This window comes from Geotrypetes seraphini, chromosome 14 (assembly GCF_902459505.1).
Source record: "Geotrypetes seraphini chromosome 14, aGeoSer1.1, whole genome shotgun sequence".
Taxonomy (NCBI): Eukaryota; Metazoa; Chordata; class Amphibia; order Gymnophiona; family Dermophiidae; genus Geotrypetes; species Geotrypetes seraphini.
The window spans coordinates 25,299,765-25,322,498 of record NC_047097.1 but is presented as its reverse complement, the minus strand read 5'-3'; the positions used below and the strand labels follow the sequence as shown (position 1 = coordinate 25,322,498).

Here is a 22,734-nt window from a genome sequence, read left to right as displayed (position 1 = left end):
GGACAAAGGGGAGCCCATAGACATCATTTACCTCGATTTTCAGAAGGCTTTCGACAAGGTGCCACATGAAAGGCTACTTAAGAAGCTTTGGAACCACGGGGTGGGAGGGGATGTGCACAGATGGATCGAGCACTGGTTGTCGGGTAGACTGCAGAGGGTTGGAGTAAAGGGTCAATACTCTGACTGGCGGGGAGTCACGAGCGGTGTGCCACAGGGATCGGTGCTGGGGCCATTACTCTTTAACATATTCATCAATGACCTGGAAAAGGAGGCAAAGTGTGAGGTTATAAAATTCGCAGACGATACCAAACTGTGCGGCAGAGTTAGGACCAGGGAGGAGTGTGAGGACCTACAAAGAGACCTGGACAAGCTGGAAGACTGGGCAAACAAATGGCAAATGCGCTTCAACGTGGACAAATGCAAGGTCATGCATATAGGGAAAAAGAACCCGTTGTTCAGCTACAAATTGGGGGGGGTATTGATGGGAGACAGCAGACTCGAGAGAGACTTGGGTGTGCTGGTGGATGCATCACTGAAGCCATCTGCACAGTGCGCGGCAGCCTCGAAAAAAGCCAACAGGATGCTGGGCATCATAAAAAAGGGCATAACAACCAGAACACGGGAAGTCATCATGCCATTGTATCGAGCGATGGTGCGTCCGCATCTGGAATACTGCGTTCAGTACTGGTCGCCGCACCTCAAGAAGGACATGGCGGTACTTGAGAGAGTCCAAAGGAGAGCAACGAAAATGGTAAAAGGGCTGGAACACTGCTCATACGCCGAGAGGCTGGATAGGCTGGGGCTCTTCTCTCTGGAAAAAAGGAGGCTCAGGGGAGATATGATAGAGACCTTCAAGATCATGAGGGGCATAGAGAGGGTGGATAGGGACAGATTCTTCAGACTGAAGGGGACAGCAAATACAAGGGGGCATTCTGAGAAACTGAAGGGAGATAGGTTCAGAACAAATGCAAGGAAGTTCTTTTTCACCCAGAGGGTCGTGGACACTTGGAATGCGCTACCGGAGGAAGTGATCAGGCAGGGTACGGTCCAAGGATTCAAACAGGGATTGGACGGATTCCTGAGGGATAAAGGGATCATGGGATACTGAGGGAGGAGCTGGGATGTAACAAAAGTATAGAAAGTTTGTCAGGTAATGAGTATAAACCAACCAGGTCGTGCATGTGCAGGACCGGAGGGCTGGGACTTCGATGGGAAGGCAGGACCAAATTGGGAGGCCAAGGTGGCAGGGGAGCCCCTTCAGACGATTCAGACAGGTTGTGATCTGTTTGGGCCGCCGCGGGAGCGGACTGCTGGGCAGGATGGACCTATGGTCTGACCCGGCAGAGGCACTGCTTATGTTCTTATGTTCTTATGTTAATTTTGTGAACCTTGTCGTAGAACTACCCAACCATATTCTGGGGGGAGAGTGACAGAGGGGTTGGAGATGGGGAAACCTTGAGTAAGGAGTTCAGTGCGGCAAAGAGACAATGAGGGTTAGAGCCGAGAGAGTTAGTCAGATGGGAGTAGTAACCTTGTTTGTCAAGTGAGAGAGTGGATTGGAAGGAGGTCATGAAGAATTTGAAATGAATGAAGTCCAGCATAAGTATGGGATCTGAGTCAGAGCCATCCAGCAGATCTCACACAGGAGTGGATTTTAGAGTTTTGCCAGGGCTAGGGTTTGGGGCACCTTACAGAGCATGGTATAGGGTGAGTGAGAGTATTTAGAACAGAGGAGAGAGTGGTGTTATAGGAGGAGACAGTCCCCTCTGGCTCCTCCAAGCAGATCTCTTTACTGTTCCTCTCTATCTTCTCCTGTGAAGGCAAAACTGATGGTCTGGCCCCCATTCCTGTTTCTACCATAGATCAGTCCATCAACTTGATGGGACCTGACACCGGTCCCACACTCCTTTTTCCCTTTAGTGCCTCTGCATAATCTTTTGTTTTTTATATTCTAATGTTTTTATTGTAATTAGGATGTACACCACTTTGTGGCTTGTTTGGGGAAATGCAGTGTAGCAAATATTTTAGTAATATAATAAAGCATTTTTCAATCACAGATCATATGCCTAATATCTTGAGGTTTTTTGGCCAATGACAGAAGCAGATAGAGGCGCTTATAACTTATATAGCTCTCTCTTTCTTAGCCTAGCGGAAAGCGTTTGCTTCCTACGGCTTCTGAGGCCCTTTTTTCTCTAATAGAGATAGACTGTGGTTGGAATCCTCTATAATAAAACCCTAAGCGCGCATGTGCACTTAGGAGGCCGTGATCCCTGCCGCCGTGCTGGGTGCTTCCGTGGCCACATTCCATTTGCAGCGCGTGGGGCGGCTTGCGGTGCAAGTGCGGGCTTGGGGCAGCTTGCGCCGGCTTGAGCGGCGGTTTGTCTCAGCAACGGCAGGAGTTTGTCGTGCGGGTGCTGCGAGGTGTCCCATGCTGATAAGAAGTAGAAGGGGGGGAGAGGGAAAGGGGGCTGCTTTGGGAGGAGGAGTGTGCTGGGAGGCAGACAGCAATCATGCTTTGCTCTGGGAGGGGGGGGGACAGAAGGGGGCCAAGGAGAGAGGCAGGCATGGTGCAACAGAGAAATGCAGGGACAGGGAGAGGTAAAACGAAGGGAGAAGGGTTGCTGCTGGACAGGGGGAGCAGGCAAGGGGTGGTGGTGGACAACGAAGGAAAGAGAGAGACAGAAAGAAAGACAGACAGATAGCGGCCAAGGAGAGAGAGAAAGAAAGACAGACACATCTATTCTAGCACCCGTTAATGTAACGGGCTTAAAGACTAGTTCATAAATAAGTGCTGATTTCTTACTGAAATTTTTTGGATTTATATCAGTACTTACACATACATTCTTTATGCTTTTTCCTAAAATGTTTGTTTCTGCTCCACATTTAGGAAAATACATGTGTATTTCCCCACTGCCCTATGCATATTTTACAAAAAGCTCCAAGTTTGATGGATTTTACTAACAACAGAGATAAAGGTGACAAATGTTTGGAGGGGTACATTTTGGCAACTTTTCTTTTTGAAAGTTGCATGTACTATAGGGTCAGAAGAATGGGGCTTTGCTATTTTTTTTCACAACTTTGATGTTTTTTCACGTTCTACAGCAGTGTATTGCAAACTGTTTGCCGCGACACACTGGCAAGGAGGAGAGTCGTCCACACCGGCTGATTTCCTACATGACATGCCTCTCGCCGCGAGTAGGCAGTCATTCGGCGTGGACGACTCTCCTCCTGGCCGGCGTCTTTCCTCCTCTCCCCGCACCTCCCGGACCCCTACACCGAAGCGGGTCGAGGCCAGATAGGCCTCGGCGCACTTCTGGGTGCCTTCCGGCCGGGGCACTGGATTTAGTGTGCCGCCAGCCAGAAAGTTTGTGACACACTGTTCTACAGCCTAAAACTGAAAGAGCCTAAAAGGTAACTGAACTGGCGCTAATTACTTCTATACTGACAAATGTTTCTTATTTTTTTAAAGACGACATTACCCGAGGCAGAAAATTTGTAGGATTACGCAGCTGATATCCCTCTAACTTGTGGTATAAATAAGTCCAAACTTTTAATACTTTTTCACGCAGCGGGATCACAGATTCTTTTCAGTCCGAGAAAGTCCTAAATATTTTATCTTGAAAAAAACATTTATTAGTCTTCTGAACTGATTTTAAAGCACTGTAACCCAATTACTGAGCTTACCTGACAGATTCCACTGATACACATGTCGGGGGACTCGGCGTTACATCGTGTGCCGTCCAGTACTTTGGGCGCAAGTTCCACCACAAAGTTTTTACCCAAAGCTTGGCATTTGAGGGCACACGGTGCAATGGGATCATTATAGACCGGAAGCCACTCATAGTACTGTCCTTGATACTTCTGATCATTGTGTGCGGAGCACTGCTGGGCCCTGAAATCACCCACGTCTGATGGACAGTCCTAGAAGAACAATAATATATTAAGAGTCCCGTCTGTCACTTATCCTCACATCCTCCTTCAAGTACAAAATGCCGTCATTCAACAGTTCTCTTGCAAGTCTGTTTGTTCAGTGACATATTTCCATTCGTGTTTAAACAGAACACAAGCAATTGCTGTAAAAGATAAAAAGCTATTCTTATGTTCTTATTATCCTATTATTTACTTCTAAGATTAAATTTCTTAAACTAAACAGCTGTGAAAACTTTTTTTTTTGAAGATGTTGAAATTATAGATTGAATTTGAATTGGCTACATTGACCAAACTGATAAAGCCTTATAAGATAAGAAGTTGGTAAATAATCTTAGATATAATTCCCTTTAAACTAGGAAACTGCTATGTCAATGTATTACATACACTATAATGATGACCAATCAAAGATCTACAGATTAGATTATTCATATACTGCGGAATCAATCCATATAGAATTTCAACAGTAAACAACATCATTTGTACATTACTCTGGCCTCTATTGGAAGCCAGTGTAATTCTACATAAAAAGATGCAATTCTAGGCGATATTCTTAATTTATAAATTAACGCAACAGTTGAATTCTGTATTGTTTGCAATCTTTTAAACAGATTCTTAGAAATTCCCAAATAGATGATATTACAATAGTCTAATTTACTTAAGATCAATACTTGCACTTCTACTCTAAATTGATCTTGTCGCAATGGGTTGGGAACAGCAGAGCATGGATAGAGTGGAAAAATGGATCAAAAGTAAAGAACTAGGAAAGAGAGCAGGATAGAGCGATCAAGGAACCGTCAGCATGACAACAGATGGACGAATGGTCACTGGCAATGTGCAGTCATTTATGACAGAAGAAATGTTAGGGATACCAGACCTTCCGGATTTCCCCGGACATGTCCGGATGGCTTTTCAAAACCCGGCACTTTGTCCAGGTTTTGAAAAGCTTCTGGCAACGAGTGCATCACACCAGTGCATGCGTGAATGCCGTCCAACATCACTCGTAGCTCTGTGCAGGTCGAGGGGGCAGGGCTGGGGTGGAACGAGGTCCGAATTTTCTGTTTGGAAAATCTGGTAACCCTAAGAAATGTCAGCTTTTCCTGTCATGGGCATATGAGAATAAGCAGGATTTAGTTTGCCAATAACAGATTTTCAAACATCTCCTCAACCTTGGGCCTATCTCCCTGGTGGTCAAGTAGAGTCCATTGGAGCAAGAGCAATGCTGATCTGCTCCTGCCCATGATTGCAGCTGCATTCAATATGGTAGACACAACCTTTCAACTTAGTCTTGTGCTATCTGCAGTACTCTTGGTACTGAAAGACTATGCAAAAATGTCACAGCTGCCATATTGGATGCAGCAGTGGCCACGGGCAGGAGTGGATCTGCATTGTTGCTGCCCCAATAAACCTACCAGACCACCAGGGAGGTAGACTGGGGATGGGGGACTTGGCTTAGAGTCTGACCGAAACATCTTTTTGCAGCTACAGCTGAAACTGTCTGAAAATTTTCAGCCAAAACCGAGACTGCAGCTAAAACTCATCCACTGGTTTTGTCCAAAACCAAATCCAAAACCTCAAGTTTGATTGTGTGGATTTGACCAGCAAGGGCCAGATGAGGATTGTCAGAGCAATCTGCATCCCTCTGCGAAACCCACAGTATCCAAGCCAGAATATAATAATTTAAGTAATAATGGACCGTATTTTACCTCCAAACAAAATAACCTCCATACACATGTAATACAGCTAATGAAAACAAATTATAAGCCACGGTGCTTTTACAGTGGCTGACTTTGCACCACACTCAGAGTGACAGCCGACATCATAACTCCACAGAGAAGTTAATTCCTAAGGAGCTTATCATCTCCATTTTACAGATTTGAACTTGTAGATCAAAAGAATTTATTTGGAGTACACTATTTACCATAGACACTACCGTGGAAGATCTTAACTGCATTACTTGCAATCGCACTACAAAAAAACAAATAAGAATAAAAACAGTAGCCCTGCCTCTTCTGGACTATCTTACAATCCCTAATGATTTAGTGGTGTTGTCGAGGTAGGCATGATCCCCAGTCATGGTGGCCATTTTGAGAGCAGAGTTGGAAAGGGCAGGAGTAACGTAGGATTGTTCCTGCCCCAGCTATACCCCTAGACCACCAGTGGGGGCCTATGGGGGGAAGAAGGCATGAGGAGGAGGAGGAAGGGGAGGGAGACAAATGGGGCACAGCACAGATTTTCAGTTTCTACCAAAAAAAAAACACATGGTCGAAAATTAAAATAATCTTTAGGCCAAATTCAAAACTGGGCAGAAAAAGGATTTTGGGCTTGTTTTGGTGCCATAACTGAAAATCAGTCAGACTTTAGCATGAATGATAGAGGAATCATGGAGTAGGGTTGCCAGATTTCCTCTTAAAAAAAAAAAAAAAGAGGATACCTGACCCGCCCCCAGTCGAACTTCCTGTCTTCTTCCCCAAGGTCTGGAGGGCCTTGATGTCACTGGTGCACGCATATGACATCATCATGTCGACATCCACACATGTGCAGAGGGCTTCCAGACGTAACCCCGAGCTCGGGAACTTCCAAAACCCAGACAAAGTGCTGGGTTTTGGAAATCTCTCTGTGCACCTGGACAGTCCTTTAAAAATAGGCCATGTCCGGGTTTTCCTCAGATGTCTGGTAAACCTACATGGGAAGTCCTTGATTAGAGGGAGGGCGGGGGCTAGTATTGGATCACCGGGGGGATGGGAAAGCTAGAATATTTTCATTTTTTATCATCTCCTGTGACAACACAAGGGGAGGCTCTCAAACAAAATGGGCATTTCCCTAAACGACAAGGGAAGTTATATGAAACAAAATTGTGTTGGTTGCCCATTCCTAGAAGCCACAGCCACAGTATAAGCACTGGCATGTTTTATGGAATTCAGTTCCGACTGCTGTTGCTTGCTGAGAAATGGTTTGTTTACATGGTTCAGGGGAAAGGAAGAGATTGATGAAACAATGTGCTCATCAGCCATGTTGCTGAAAGAATGATAAACAGTAGGATTAGTGACTGAGCATGCAAGATTAATGTGCTAATGTTATAATATGAAAGTAAGCCAAACACTTTGTTCAACATAAAAATTAGGGATAATTTCTATTATACACTGATCTTGAAATACTGGGAGTAGCTAAAACATCCACCTAGGCCTTCCTTAATTATTTTTCAACAGCAGGGCATCATGGGAGCTACAGAGGTACAAGGGCTACGATTTATTATTTCTATGGCGCTACCAGATGCACGCAATGCTATACTTTAAACATGCAAGAGACGGTCTCTGTTTGAAAGAGCTTACAATCTAATTATGACAAGACACACAAGACAAATATGCTGCGCATGAAGGGAAATATAAAGGGATGAAGAGGTAGGGGGTTACAGAGGGAATGAGAAACAGATATCGTGTATTACAAATTGGAAGGCTTAGAAACTAAACGCAGTTTCGAAAAAGTGGCCTTTAAGCCTCGATTTGAATACCGTCAGAGATAGAGCCTGGCGTACCGATTCAGGTGGGTTGTTCTAGGCTTATGGTGCAGCAAGGTAGAAGGGGCAGAGTCAGGAGTTGGCAGTAGACGAGAAGGGTACAGGCAAGAGAGACAGCCAAAGAACGGAGCTCCTGGGGCGGGATGTAGGGAGAGATAAGAGAGAAGAAACTGAGGAGCTGCAGAGTGAGTAAGAGGAGTTTGAACTGTATGCAGAAGCGGACAGGGAGACAATAAAGTGACTTTAGAAGAGGGGTAACGTGAATATAATGACAGTAGGAATATTCTATAAAAGAACAGGACATCAGCAATCCATGAATGAGATAATTAAGGGAGAAAAGCATACAAATGAATTACATACGTGGTGACCAAATGAGCTTATATTTTCTCAGTCTGTGATCACGATCTACTAGATGAAATTAATATTTCGCAATGAGGCATCATAGTTCCACCAGTGAGCATATGTTATAGAACATAAGAATAGCCTTACTGGGTCAGACCAATGGTTCACCAAGCCCAGTAGCCCGTTCTCACAGTGGCTAATCCAGGTCACTAGTACTTAGCCAAAACCCAAGGTGTAGCAATATTCCATGCTACCAATGCTGCATTACCACTTTCAACGCTATAGCAATCAAAATGTCAAAAAGCTTCTTTTGAGAGTCCAACATAGCGTCAGGTAACACTGCAGATTTCAAAATTATTAATGCAGGAAGAAGAACAGGAAGTACAATGAACAATCGTCTCCCACAAAGCAGACCAGTAAGAAGACAGACATGGACAATCAAGCAGCTTATAAGAACATAAGAATAGCCGCTGCTGGGTCCGATCAATGGTCCATCGTGCCCAGCAGTCCGCTCCCGCGGTGGCCCCTAGGTCAAGAACCTGATCCCTAACTGAGTCTAGCCTTACCAGCGTACGTTCTGGTCTAGCAGGAACTTGTCTAACTTTATCTTGAATCCCTGGAAGGTGTTTTCCCCTATGACAGCCTCCAGAAGAACATTCCAGTTTTCCACCACACTCTGGGTGAAAAAGAACTTCCTTACATTTGTACAGAATCGATCCCCTTTTAACTTTAATAATAATAACTAATAATAACTTTATTTTTTCTATACTGCCATAATCTTGCGACTTCTAGGCGGTTCACAGTGAAGAGAGCTGGACAATCAGTGAATTACAGCGTACAAATAGGGAAGATGTCACTGAGCGGTCAGTGAATACAGAATACAATTAATGAGGATATGCAGTATCAACATGTTGAGTAATAGTCTTTTGTTGTTTTTTTTAAAGGGGGGAGTTTTTTGACTAGGAAATCAATCTACTGAACAGAGCGGTCTCGTTCTCCCTACCTTGGAGAGGATGAACAACCTGTCTTTATCTACTAAGTCTATTCCCTTCATTATCTTAAACGTTTTAATCATGTCCCCCCTCAGTCTCCTCTTTTCAAGGGAGAAGAGGCCCAGTTTCTCTAATCTCTCACTGTACGACAACTCCTCCAGCCCCTTAACCATTTTAGTCACTCTTCTTTGGACCCTTTCAAGTAGTACCGTGTCCTTCTTCAAGTGCTGGACCAGTGCTGGACGCAGTATTCCAGGTGGGGGTCGCACCATGGCCCGGTACAGCGGCATGTTAACCTTCTCCGATCTGTTCGTGATCCCCTTCTTAATCATTCCAAGCATTCTGTTTGCCCTTTTCGCCGCCGCCACACGGATGGCTTCATCGACTTATCAACCAGTACTCCCAAGTCTCTTTCCTGGGGGGTCTCTCCGAGTACTGCACCAGACATCCTGTATTCGTGTACAAGATTTTTGTTACCGACATGCATCACCTTACACTTATCCACGTTAAACTTCATTTGCCATGTCGCAGCCCATTTTTTGAGCATGTTTACGTCCTGTTGCAGGTCTTCGCAATCCTCCTGCGTCTTCACTACTCTGAATAACTTCGTATTGTCTGCAAATTTAATCACCTTGCTCGTCGTTCCAATTTCCAGGTTGTATAAATATGTTGAAGAGCACAGGCCCAAACACCGAACCCTGCGGCACTCCACTTGTGATGCTTTTCCAGTTCGAGTATTGTCCATTTACCCCCACTCTCTGTTTTCTATCCGCCAACCAGTTTTTGATTCATGTGAGTATTTCACCCTCAATCCTATGGCTTGCAATTTTTCGAAGTAGTCATTCATGCGGGACCTTGACAAACGCCTTCTGAAAATCCAGATATACAATGTTGACTAGGTCACCTTTGTCTATCTGCCTGTTAACTCCGTTGAAGAAGTGCAGCAAGTTTATCAAGCAAGATCTTCCTTTGCTGAAGCCATGCTGGCTGGTCCTAATCAAATTGTGTCCGTCAAGGTGGTCAATGATGCAGTCCTTTATCAGCGCCTCTACCATCTTTCCCGATACCGAGGTCAGACTCACCGGCATATAGTTTCCCGGATCTCCCCTCGAACCTTTCTTGAAGATCGGCGTAACATTCGCCACTTTCAAGTCTCCCGGAATCTTTCCCAATTTGATTGACAGATTGGTTATTAGTTGAAGCAGTTCAGCTATAACCCCTTTCATTTCCTTGATTACCCTCAGATGGATGCCATCCAGTCCAGAGGAATTTGTCATTTTTAAGCCTGTCAATCTGCCTGCATACCTCTTCTAGACTGACCGTCAATTCAGTCAGTTTCCTGTCTTCGTTTCCTAGGTATAGCCTGTCGGCTTCCGGTATGTTGCATATATCCTCTTCTGTAAACACAGTTTGTCGGCAATGGCTTTGTCCTCTTTTAGCACTCCCGTTATTTCATGGTCGATCAACGGCCCCACCGCTTCCTTTGCGGGTCATTTCCCCTTAATGAATCAAAAGAAAGGCTTGAAGTTTTTTGCCTCCTTGGTAATTTTTTTCCTTGTAGTCCATTTTGGCCCCTCTTACCACCTTATGGCACCAGCGCTGATGTTGCTTGTGCTTTTTTCAGTTTTTGTTCGTTTTTTACCTTTTCCATACTTTAAAAGAAATCTTCTTGTCTCTGATCGCTTTTTTCACCGCTACAGTGAGCCACGCCAGTTCTTTGTTCTTTTTCCTCTTGGATCCATTGTTGATACGCAGTATATATAGATTTTGCGCCTCTGTGACTGTGTCCTTAAAAAGGGACCATGCTTGCTCTAGCATTTTTACAGCACCTATCCTCTTCTTAATCTTCTTCCCAACCATGAGTTTCATCCCTTCATAATTCCCTTTTTGGAAGTTCAGCACCATGGCCGTCATTCTGGATCGTTGTTTCACCCCCGTGTCCAGGTTGCAAAGTACCCACTGTGTGCAAGCAATTCCAACAATGCGCTGAGTAGCATTCTTACAAACTTTATGAGGCTTTAAAGCAATATATATAATCTTATGATTTATATAATATAATGTTTGTTGAATGGGTGCTGAGTGTACAGGTTTATTACTATGTTGCCAAAAATGCAGCCATTCAGCAGGCGATGGTTTAACTTGGAGCTTAGCCTCCCAAACAGATTGAAAGAAAATAGGGGCAGAGTAATGAGACAATGTAAGATAATAAAATTTTGATAAAATATGCTGTATATGTGAGCCATCCAGTAGCATTGTATAAATCATTGGTTCTTGCTCTACCAATGAAGAGAGGCTATGGGAGTAGGATTTGGTTAAACAACATTTAAGTTGCATATATCTATACCCTTGTGTGGGCGCCAGGCCATAGTGTTTTTGTAGAGACTCAAAGGAGTGAATCTGATTATCCACAAGTATGTCTTTTAGGAAATATATATCATGGCACACCCAAGAATTCCAGAAAACGAGTCGCTTACCTATGGGGATTTCCCCATAAAGGGGAGAAAATTGTATTGTGAAGCGAGACTGAAAATGTTTTTTCAAAGCCATATACTGTAGTAGTTACTGTGTTCTTTAAGATAGGCCATAACTTATTGATTTATTTATGCATAAAGATCCTCTCATTGGTTGAATAGATGTCTCCCGGACCTACTAATCAGTTATGTCATGTGACATAGTCAGTGACTGGGCTAGTCGCTAACTGCAAATAGTCAACGGAGAGAGCCAGCTGATTAAATAGCACTGAATATCGGACAGTCTTTTCATTTCTCTCTGTTTCTGTATTTATTATGATTATCCTAAAAATCCAGGACTGGGAATGAAAACCAGGGTCATATGGGATGTGATATGAGGAGGTGTCCTTCAAGCATCTATTGGGCATTACCGAGGACCAGAAAAAAAAAAATCCTTATAGAAAGGCAGTGAATATTATACAACATATAATTCACTGGCACACCAGCCCATAACCTCTCTCTGGCCTAAATAAACTTTTATGGATAGGGCCCCAAAGGCATTTCTTAAAAGAAATTTCCATGTACATTAAAATGAAAAACTTGAAACCTGAAACCAAGAAGGCTTAAGAGTGTCTGAAAATCTCAACACAAGTGAAAACTTATTGAGCAGATACTTTCCAAGTCACTTTAAAATGTTTCGTTAAGTAATGACTAATCTGCGTACAATAATAAACAATTAAACAGTGTTGTGATGGCCACCCAGATTTAAAAAAAAAAAAAATCCAGAGGCGTCCAAGTGCTGGCCAAACTTCAAGTTCATTTTCTGAATGATACAGAAGAAAAGTTAAACTTGCTTTTCTACATCCGCATCAACAATTCTATTAGAAGACCAGATGGAACCAATTTTACTGTAAGATGACCCATGTTCATTTCTTTAAAATGACATTCATATTAGGTTATGAAACATAGAAACACAATGGCAGCTAAAGGTCAAAAGGCCCATCCAGTCTGCCCATCCACAGCATCCACTGTCTCCTCCTCTCCCTATAGGCTAAAACTCTTCACACCTGCATTGTGAGGTCATAGAGCTTTATGGTAATAGAAACACGATGGCAGATAAAGGCCAAATGGCCCATCCAGTCTGCCCATCCACAGCAACCACTATCTCCTCCTCTCTCTAAGAGCTCCTATGCACCTGTCCCATGTCTGTGGTGGACTGAGTTATGACATTCACTGCTAGCTTGCCCCAAATATTAAACAATCCAGTTCTTAGCACTAGTACACCTTCTTCTGATACTCACTCTAAGCTGTGAAAAGGGAAAGGGATTGGAACTTGTATACTGCTTTTTTGTAGCTATGCAACCACACTCAAAGCAGTTTACACGGTTCATGGACAACCCCGCGAAAGACAAAGGCGCGCGCCGACAACTGAGCGCAAGCCGGAGGCGCGCGCCGAAGAAAATTACAGTTTGTAGGGGCTCCGACGGGGGGGAGGGTTTGTTGGGAAGCCCTCCCAATTTATTTAATAGAGATCGCGCCAGCGTTATGGGGGGTTTGGGGGATTGTAACCCTTCACATTTTACTGTAAACTTAACTTTTTCCCTAAAAACAGGGAAAAAGTGAAGTTTTCAGTAAAATGTGGGGGGTTACAACCAGTGTTCCCGCTAAGCTGCGCTGGGGTGCGCTGACGCACAAAATATTACCTCGCAGCGCACAAGTTTCTCGTCACAGCGCACACAGTGTAGAGCACAGTTCTTCAACCGCCGGTCCGCAAACAAAATCTTGCCGGTCCGCGAAGGATTCGGTCCCCGCCGCAACGAAAGGCCGGCGTCAGCTGACTTGCAACTTCCTGTTGCAGTCGCTGTGCCGGGACTCCTGCCTTCGCCGGGACTCCTGCCTTCCACCGCGTTTGCCTCCTGCCTTGTCTCCGCACCTCCAGACCAGCAGCGGCAGCTGTGTATGCTTTTAACTTCGGCACAGAGCTGCCCCTAATCAATAGTTTAGCGCGGTTTCATAAGGCAGCCTCGGGGCCTTTGCTAGGCCGGCCCACATCGCATCATCGAAGCGGGCCGGCTATCAAAGGCCCCGAGGCTGCCTCATGAAACCGCGCTAAACTATTGATTAGGGGCAGCTCTGTGCCGAAGTTAAAAGCATACAGAGCTGCCGCTGCTGGTCTGAACTCTTGGGCCGCTGAAGGAGGGCAAAAAGCAGCTGTCCTGGAGGTTTCCCTTCCTCTCGCCTTTACAGGTTCCTTTTTTCCACCTTTTTTTTTTTTCCTTCAAACGGCAACGGGCCCCAGCATCGACATCAATCAAGTAAGTTCCACTGTCAATCAAGCGGTTCTGCTCGGCCAAAGCTTCCCCTGTGACATGAGCCACCCTCAGGGGAAAGAAAGTGACCCACAAAGGTGAGGGGAAGGGGGGCAGATGATGGAAGTTGGGGGGGGGGGAGAGAGAGAGAGAGAGAGAAGGGGCAGATGATGGAATGGAGGAGATGAGAGAGAGAGAGAAGGGGACAGATGATGGAAGTGAGAAGAAGGGAGAGAGAGCAGAAGGCAGATGGATGTCAGTTGAGAAGGGAGAGCAGATGCTGAATGGAAGTGGGGAAAGAACACATACTGGATGGAAGGAGGAGATAAATAAAGGGGGAAGAAAATAGTAAGATAATGGAGGGGTGAGGGAAAGGGGTGACAAGCTGTGTGTAGACACAGTGAAAAGAGGGAAACGGGACTAAATAGTAAGAAAGAATTTAATTTAGATGGAGGCAGAAAATAGAGAAGGAAGACCAGAGAAGAAAAGGGAAGAGAGAGCAGAGAATGATCAGATCTGAGTGGAGGAAATGAGAAGAGAGATATGCTAAAAACCACAGGGGGGAGGGAAGGATAGAGATGCCAGACCATGAGGGGAACAGAAGGAAGATGATGGATGCTAGACCAAATTGGGGGGTGGGGGGGGGGCAGGAGGAGAGATGGCAGGGAAAGACAGACAGTGAATGGAAGGGGCAGATGCTGGACTGAAGAGACAGAGAAGGTTATCATGCTGCTGTACCGGGCCATGGTACGCCCTCACCTGGAGTACTGCGTCCAGCACTGGTACTTTAAGAAGGACACGGTACTACTCGAAAGGATCCAGAGAAGAGCAACTAAAATGGTTAAGGGGCTGGAGGAGTTGCCGTACAGCGAAAGATTAGAGAAACTGGGCCTCTTCTCCCTTGAGCAGAGGAGATTGAGAGGGGACATGATAGAAACATTCAAGGTACTGAAGGGAATAGACTTAGTAGCTAAGGCAGGGAGAACGAGAGGGCACTCTCTAAAGTTGAAAGGGGATAGATTCCATACAAACGTAAGGAAGTTCTGTGGTAGAAAGCAACATATTTATTTGGCTCATAACTTGCTGGCGCCCGATATTTTTAGCTCACAGTGAAAAAAGTTTGCTCACAACACCCGCCCGCTTAGAGGGAACACTGGTTACAACCCCCCAAACACCCCACAACACCTCCACAACGCGGCGCGATCTCTATTAAGTAAAGTGGGGAGTTCCCCCCTACGCCCCCCCGTCGGAGCCCTAAAAACAGTAATTTTATGCGGCGCGCGCCTTTGTCCCGGCGTGCTGTTGACCTGACACCAGTTTACACGCAGGCACTTCAAGCATTTTCCCTGTCTGTCCCGGTGGACTCACAATCTATCTAATGTGCCTGGGGCACTGGAGAATTGTCCAGGAGTCACAAGGAGCAGCACGGGATTTAAACAGACAACCTCAGGGTGCTGAGGCCGTAGCTCTAACCACTACGCCACACTCTTCTTACCACAAGTTAAAAAGCACTACTGTGGGGTGCACTCAGGTGTCCTGTGATAGTTTTGTGATCGGCTCAGGCAAGTGATTAGCGTAGAAACTTTTAGAGCCACACACTAATGGGGAAACGAGAGCGTGGCTCTTAATAGAGGAAATGGAAAATGTGGCCATTTTAGAGCCATGCTACAAGTGGCCTCAGCACACGGAAAAGTCCCATCCAAGTAATAGCACTGGCCACATTTTAGCACTATTTATTAAAAGGGCCCCTCTGTTCCCTATAGGCCTAATATTCAAAACTATTTAACCAGCCAGAAACAGTCGATGATCAGTTAACGAGCCTTTCGGCATCTAAACACAAATATATTCAGCAGAACTGGCAATCTCTGCTGAATATTCGCTGTCAGTGCTGAAATATATCACATTATATTATGATTATGTTTATTGAGAGCTTCTATACCGCCATCAATGACTGGGGAGTCAATTCAGAGCGTTCTACATGAGCTTCTATAGAGATGTTGCCATAAGGAGTTGCAAGGTGTACTGAAATACACGGAGCTCTGTGGTGGTGTTGCAGAGTTATTAATACCGGCATGATTATACCCAATAATATTCGGCACATCGGACTGTATAAGAACATAACGTAAACATAAAAAATGCCTCCACTGGGTCAGACCAGAGGTCCATCGTGCCCAGCAGTCCGCCCACGCGGTGGCCCAACAGGTCTAGGACCTGTGCAGTAGCCCTCTATTTATACCCCTCTATCCCTTTTTCCAGTAGGAAATTGTCCAATCCTTTCTTGAACCCCTGTACCGTACTCTGCCCTATTACGCCCTCTGGAAGCGCATTCCAGATGTCCACAACACGCTGGGTAAAGAAAAACTTACTAGCATTCGTTTTGAATCTGTCCCCTTTCAGCTTTTCCGAATGCCCTCTTGTTCTTTTATGTTCTTAAAGTTTGAAGAATCTGTCCTTCTCTACTCTCTCTATGCCCTTCATGATCTTGTAGGTTTCTATCAGGTCTATCTTTGGCTTGTTTGGCCAGGGGCTGAACATTTGCTTAACCGGTGAAGTTAGCACTGGACAACCCCCTGCATATACAGTGTTGGTCACCGGAAATGGTCCGGCACGAGATATCTGGAGTCAGCGCCAACTGTAGTACTTCTGCGTGTTGCTTCCTGCTGGCTGGATATCAGCCCCATATCTTTTATGTATCTATGTCACATGTCCCAGGATTCTATACATCATACTCACATTTCCACGCCTAACTTTGTGCGTGCATCAGAGATGCATATGCAAATAAACTTACTAATGAACTTGGAAACATCGATAAAATTGGATGCTAACAACCAGCTATTCGCAGTCTTAAAATTTTGCACACGCAGCTCACTGCATACCGTTCTATAAAACATGGCACCTAATTGCACAAATTTGAAAGAGGGTATGGTCAGGAGCATTCCAAACATTGCACATGAATTTACGGAATGCGGTTTTTAGTGACGCTCGTGGCGGTAACAGCCCCAACGCTCTTAGGGATTCTAGGAGCGTCGGAGCTCTTACCACCATGGCCGGCGCTGAAAAACACGCTACGGTTTTGTTAAAGGGGGGGAGTAAGTTAGGCACCGGCATTCACACCTGTTTAAAGCAGACACAAGTATAGCATCCCAAAGTTAGATGTGGGATCTGTGCCAAATACTATTCCAGAAAGGATGGGATCCTTTAATAGAATGGTGCTTCGGCTCCGAATCTTTAAATGACGCTGAACGTTAAGCACCCGGCCAATCTAGGGACCTAACTTAAATCAATGCCGATAATTGGCAATTAACTCATAATCGATGTTAATTGCACTTAACTGGAGGTAGGTACGTCATCTATTAGGCACAGGGCAGGATTAATTCTTCGAGGGCCCTTAGGCACACAAATACACTGGGTCCCCTGCCCCACCTTACCTTGTCCTGCCCCCTTTACCCATTTTCTTATTTACTACTTTTATTTTAACATTCAAAATTAACATCAAAGATTACCATACCAGTGCTCAGTTTTTTTTTTCTTCTGTGCAACCTCCAAACATCTCTGAACAAATCCCCCTTTCCTTCCTAGAGGAAGAGATCTTCAGCTGGCAGGGCCTTGGGAAACCAGCCAATTTATATTTTGAATTTGGGTAGGAGGCATGGGGCATTTTATTGGACCAATACATTTCTCAATTAGCTTTCAGAGGTTAAAACCTCTTTCTTCAGTCAGCAAACTATACTACTGTTACAGTATCCCTGTCCTGACTGTACAGGCCTTCCCATTCAGATGACGTAAAGAGCCACTGCCACTGTTTTACTTGATCAGATGGAGTAAATAACAAGTGCTTTTTATTGTGCCAAAAATAAAATCTGCCTTGCTGCACCATATGCTTGGAACAAGCTGCCCGAATCCCTAAGGTGGGCTCCGTCTCTGGCAGTGTTCAAGGCTCGTTTAAAAGCCTACCTCTTTGCGAGTGCTTTCGACTCCAACTCTTCCCACCTTGGATTCTGCATCTCCAACTCTGTATGTCGTGTCTGTTTGTCCAAGTTAGACTGTAAGCTCTTCCGAGCAGGGACCGTCTCTAAATGTCAAAATGTACAGCGCTACGTACATCCTTCAGCAATATTTAAGTGATAAGTAGTACCGTATTTTCGCGGATATAACGCGCGCGTTATACGTGATTTTACGTACCGCGCATACCCCTCGCGCGTTATATGCCTGAGCGCGGTATACAAAAGTTTTTAAACATAGTTCCCACCCCGCCCGACGCCCGATTCACCCCCCCAGCAGGACCGCTCGCACCCCCACCCCGAACGACCGCTCGCACGCGCTCCCACCCGCACCCGCATCCACGATCGGAGCAAGAGGGAGCCCAAGCCCTCTTGCCCAGCCGACTCCCTGACGTCCGATACATCCCCCCCCCGGCAGGACCACTCGCACCCTCACCCCGAAGGACCGCCGACTCCCCAACAATATCGGGCCAGGAGGGAGCCCAAACCCTCCTGGCCACGGCGACCCCCTAACCCCACCCCGCACTACATTACGGGCAGGAGGGATCCCAGGCCCTCCTGCCCTCGACGCAAACCCCCTCCCCCCAGCGACCGCCCCCCCCCCAAGAACCTCCGCCCGTCCCCCAGCCGACCCGCGACCCCCCTGGCCGACCCCCACGACACCCCCACCCGCCTTCCCCGTACCTTTGTGTAGTTGGGCCAGAAGGGAGCCCAAACCCTCCTGGCCACGGCGACCCCCTAACCCCACCCCGCACTACATTACGGGCAGGAGGGATCCCAGGCCCTCCTGCCCTCGATGCAAACCCCCCTCCCCCCCAGCCGACCCGCGACCCCCCTGGCCGACCCCCACGACCCCCCCACCCCCCTTCCCCGTACCTTTGGAAGTTGGCCGGACAGACGGGAGCCAAACCCGCCTGTCCGGCAGGCAGCCAACGAAGGAATGAGGCCGGATTGGCCCATCCGTCCTAAAGCTCCGCCTACTGGTGGGGCCTAAGGCGCGTGGGCCAATCAGAATAGGCCCTGGAGCCTTAGGTCCCACCTGGGGGCGCGGCCTGAGGCACATGGGCCAAACCCGACCATGTGTCTCAGGCCGCGCCCCCAGGTGGGACCTAAGGCTCCAGGGCCTATTCTGATTGGCCCACGCGCCTTAGGCCCCACCAGTAGGCGGAGCTTTAGGACGGATGGGCCAATCCGGCCTCATTCCTTCGTTGGCTGCCTGCCGGACAGGCGGGTTTGGCTCCCGTCTGTCCGGCCAACTTCCAAAGGTACGGGGAAGGGGGGTGGGGGGGTCGTGGGGGTCGGCCAGGGGGGTCGCGGGTCGGCTGGGGGGGAGGGGGGTTTGCGTCGAGGGCAGGAGGGCCTGGGATCCCTCCTGCCCGTAATGTAGTGCGGGGTGGGGTTAGGGGGTCGCCGTGGCCAGGAGGGTTTGGGCTCCCTTCTGGCCCAACTACACAAAGGTACGGGGAAGGTGGGTGGGGGTGTCGTGGGGGTCGGCCAGGGGGGTCGCGGGTCGGCTGGGGGACGGGCGGAGGTTCTTGGGGGGGGCGGGCGTTGGGGGGGGGGGGTTTGCGTCGAGGGCAGGAGGGCCTGGGATCCCTCCTGCCCGTAATGTAGTGCGGGGTGGGGTTAGGGGGTCGCCGTGGCCAGGAGGGTTTGGGCTCCCTCCTGGCCCGATATTGTTGGGGAGTCAGCGGTCCTTCGGGGTGAGGGTGCGAGTGGTCCTGCCGGGGGGGGGGATGTATCGGACATCGGGGGGGGCATCAGGCTTTCAGGATGGGGACAGACCTTCAAGGGGGGACAGGACTTCAAGGGAGGACAGTGCACGGAAGTCAGGGGGGTGAACGGAGAGTCGGGACAGCGCACGGAAAGTCAGGGCGGGCGAAAGGAGAGTCGGGCAGCATGCGCGTTATATGCCTGAGCGCGGTATAGAAAAGTTTTTGTACATATCATCGTGATTTCTGCGCGCTATACCCCGGTGCGCGTTTTACAATGGTGCGCGTTATATCCGCGAAAATACGGTAGTAGTCAAAGACTATTTTTCCACTGTTCGTGCTATATTCCTGTTGCACAGGATCAGGAACATATTGCTTACGAGCAGTGTATCAAATTATGATAAACTTGAAACTTCAACTCTGATTTACATAGACATAATACCCTAGTAGGTACAGGAAAGCAACAGAGAGCATTAAAGAAATGAAAACCTAATGGCTCCTCAGGGGAGTTTTTCACAGAAACAGTGATTTAGCTGTTTCTTTTAGATGTGATATTTTTGGCCCAGAACTAAAAATCTGACTCTACAAGTGTTAAAATAAAAAAAATAAAAATTCCCACCCTCTTCCCCCCTGCGGAGAGCATAAATTCTGGTCTTTCTAGTGGCTGAATGGCCACAATTGATATATCAGATTGAGGGCAGATCAGAGGCAGAGGAAAAATTTATAAGGAGGGTTGCGGAATCCAGCTGTTTTCCATATAGCTTAGATAAATAAGTGCTGATACACAAATGGTTACAAGTATAACTTTTAAGGGGAGCACTTTATTTTAGGTTTACGAGAATTAGGCACCGGGATGATGTGTGCCAAAAACGAATTCTATATTAGCAGTTGTTCATGCAATTATTAGTAGAGAGTTCTGGTGGAGACAGGGACTGTGTCTGAATTCAAGAAAGCCTGGGATAGGCACGTGTGCCTGTGTCATCTTTAAAATTCTTCATGGTATTTTCACTCCCCTAGTTCCTTTATTTTGGAATCTTTATAGATTCTTTTTTGCAAGGGGTGGCCAACAATTCAAACTATCTTGTCCTTCTAGCAAAGGTATCAAAGGAGTCAAGATTTTTGCTCAACCTTTGACCTTCAAGTTCCCACAACTTTGGAACAATCTTCCACTCTTTCCCTTTTTTCGTAAGTCTTTGAAAACTATCCTGTTCACTAAGCATTTTGGTAACTAATTCTCTTTGATATCTCCTTCTCTATAGTTCTTATTGCCTAAACTAACTATTGTAAACCGAGGCGAGCTTTCCTCGATTGAAGTCTCGGTATACAAAGCCAAGCATTAGATTAGATCTCTTAGAGAGAAGAAGAGATAATGGTTACTGTGGATGGGCAGATTGGATGGGCAGATTGGCCTTTATCTACCATCATGTTTCTTTTTACATACCTAACTTTAGGCATGGACGTCTATGTCAGCTCAATGAATAATATAAATGCTTACTTCTAAATATTGCAAGGGACAGCCTTGAAAAAGACTGAATAGGCGAAACATGTCAGCAAGAGTTCTCCGGCCAACAGTGATCTAACTGAAAAGATAAGGGATGTAAACTAAGTTTTAAGATAAGAAAATAAGAAAAAGATACCGTTTAAATAAATTAAATAACTAAACGGATCGATGACGATTCAAGATCAGTTTTTCTGTACGAAACAGTGAAGTATTACTGCAAGGGTTTCCGATGATCCCCTCCCCCAAATATATGAGTTGCTATAAAATAAATTTTTGATGGTTACTTAGTTTTTATTCTAGGTTTGGACCCACGGATCAACATTCATAATTTGCTTGAAAAAGATTCCCTGCAAAGCTGAGTCCTGCCCAGAATGCCTTGCCCAAACAAACAGAATGAGGAGGTCTTCATACACATAGAAATGCATTGCAATTCCTAAGATTCTTCATGTGTCACCACATTATCTATTTACTTCCCTTCTGCAGGATTAATTACAAGTGTGTGACAGGAAGTACAGTAACTGCTGACCATGGTCCTGAAATGAATGAAGTTCCTGCTGCACTGACACTTAAGTATATGATCAAGGAAGATGAAAGCACAATACACTGAAATGAAAAGAACAGTAAAACCTGCACCCTGTATAGCAAAAAAAAAAAAAAAGTACAGTAGACAAAATGACATACACATTAAAATGGTAGATATTTTTTGTGGTACTTGTAGAAAAAGGTAACAGCAAAATCTAGAAGGATGCTTGGGTGATTAAGAGAGGAATGGCCAAGCTAGAAAAATTGATTGATGGTGCCTCTTTATAAGTCTCAGGTACCATTTAGAGTACTATATACAATTCTGGAAACATCTTCTAAAATATATAAACAGGATGGAGTTGGTCCAATGGACAGCTGCTAAAGTAGTTAGTGGTCTTCATCATTAAGTGTATGGATAAAGACAGATCCCAATATATATCCCCCCTATCACCCCCTTTACCTCCCCCCCCCCCCCAGAATGGAAGGTGACAGAAATAACCAAGTCATGGGAACCAATGAAAGCATGAGAAATTCAACATAAATCAGAGAAATTTATACAAGAAAAACCTCATTGGCCTATATGCACAGGATGAGCATCTTTCAACCAAAAAGAAATTCTGAAGTGAGGGGAATAGGTGAAAGGGGACAGACCAAGGAGTACTCTATTCCTTTTCCACCCATTCAGCACCATTACTCCTTTGTCTGTCCACTTTCACCTTCATCCTATTCCCCTCAATTCATTTATGACAAAGATGCTGGATGGGTAGAATGGCCTCCCAGTGGAGGTGATAGAGATTAATTAAAGGAAGCATGGGATAAGCACTTTGGATTTCCAAGGGAGAGGAAGGGATTTTAACCCCTGATATTCAGCACTATTTAACTAGTTAGAAATGGCTATTGGCTGGTTAAATAACATTTTTATAGAAACATAGAAACAAGCGGCAGATAAAGACCATGGGCAGCATCCATTAACTCCTCCTCTTCCTAAGAGATCCCACATACCTATCCTACTCTTTCTTGAATTCAGACACAGTCTCTGTCTCTACCACCTCTACCAGGAGACTGTTCCATGTATCCACCACCCTTTCTGTAAAAAAGTATTTCCTTAGATTACTCCTGAGCCTATCTCCTCTTAACTTCATCCTATGCCCTCTCATTCTGGTTTTCTTTCATTTGAAAAAGACTCCCCTTTTGTACATTAATGCAACAAAGATATTTAAAATGTCTCTCAAGAAAATATTAAGTAGTAACAGAAAAATATCCAATAATCCAAAGCCTCTGGTGAGTAACATTTTTTGGGTTTTTGGATAATTAAATGTCTCTATTATATCCCTTTTCTCCCAGATTATACATATTGAGGTCTCTATATCTGTCTCTATATGCTTTATAGTTAAAAAAAAAAAAAAAAAAGGAAGCCAATCATAGGACCACAGAAATTTTAAGAAGTGAGTGCACTATTTC

At 45.7% G+C, this 22,734-nt stretch overlaps 1 protein-coding gene across 1 annotated transcript in view; it reads right to left on the bottom strand.

Annotated features, from left to right (window-relative positions):
• Positions 1–22,734, bottom strand: part of ADAMTSL3 (ADAMTS like 3) — a 366,454-nt gene that overhangs the window by 155,433 nt on the left and 188,287 nt on the right. Inside the window, exon 6 of the mRNA XM_033920055.1 lies at positions 3,685–3,921. Coding sequence (XP_033775946.1) covers positions 3,685–3,921 — 237 coding nt within the window. The remainder of the gene's footprint in view (positions 1–3,684; positions 3,922–22,734) is intronic.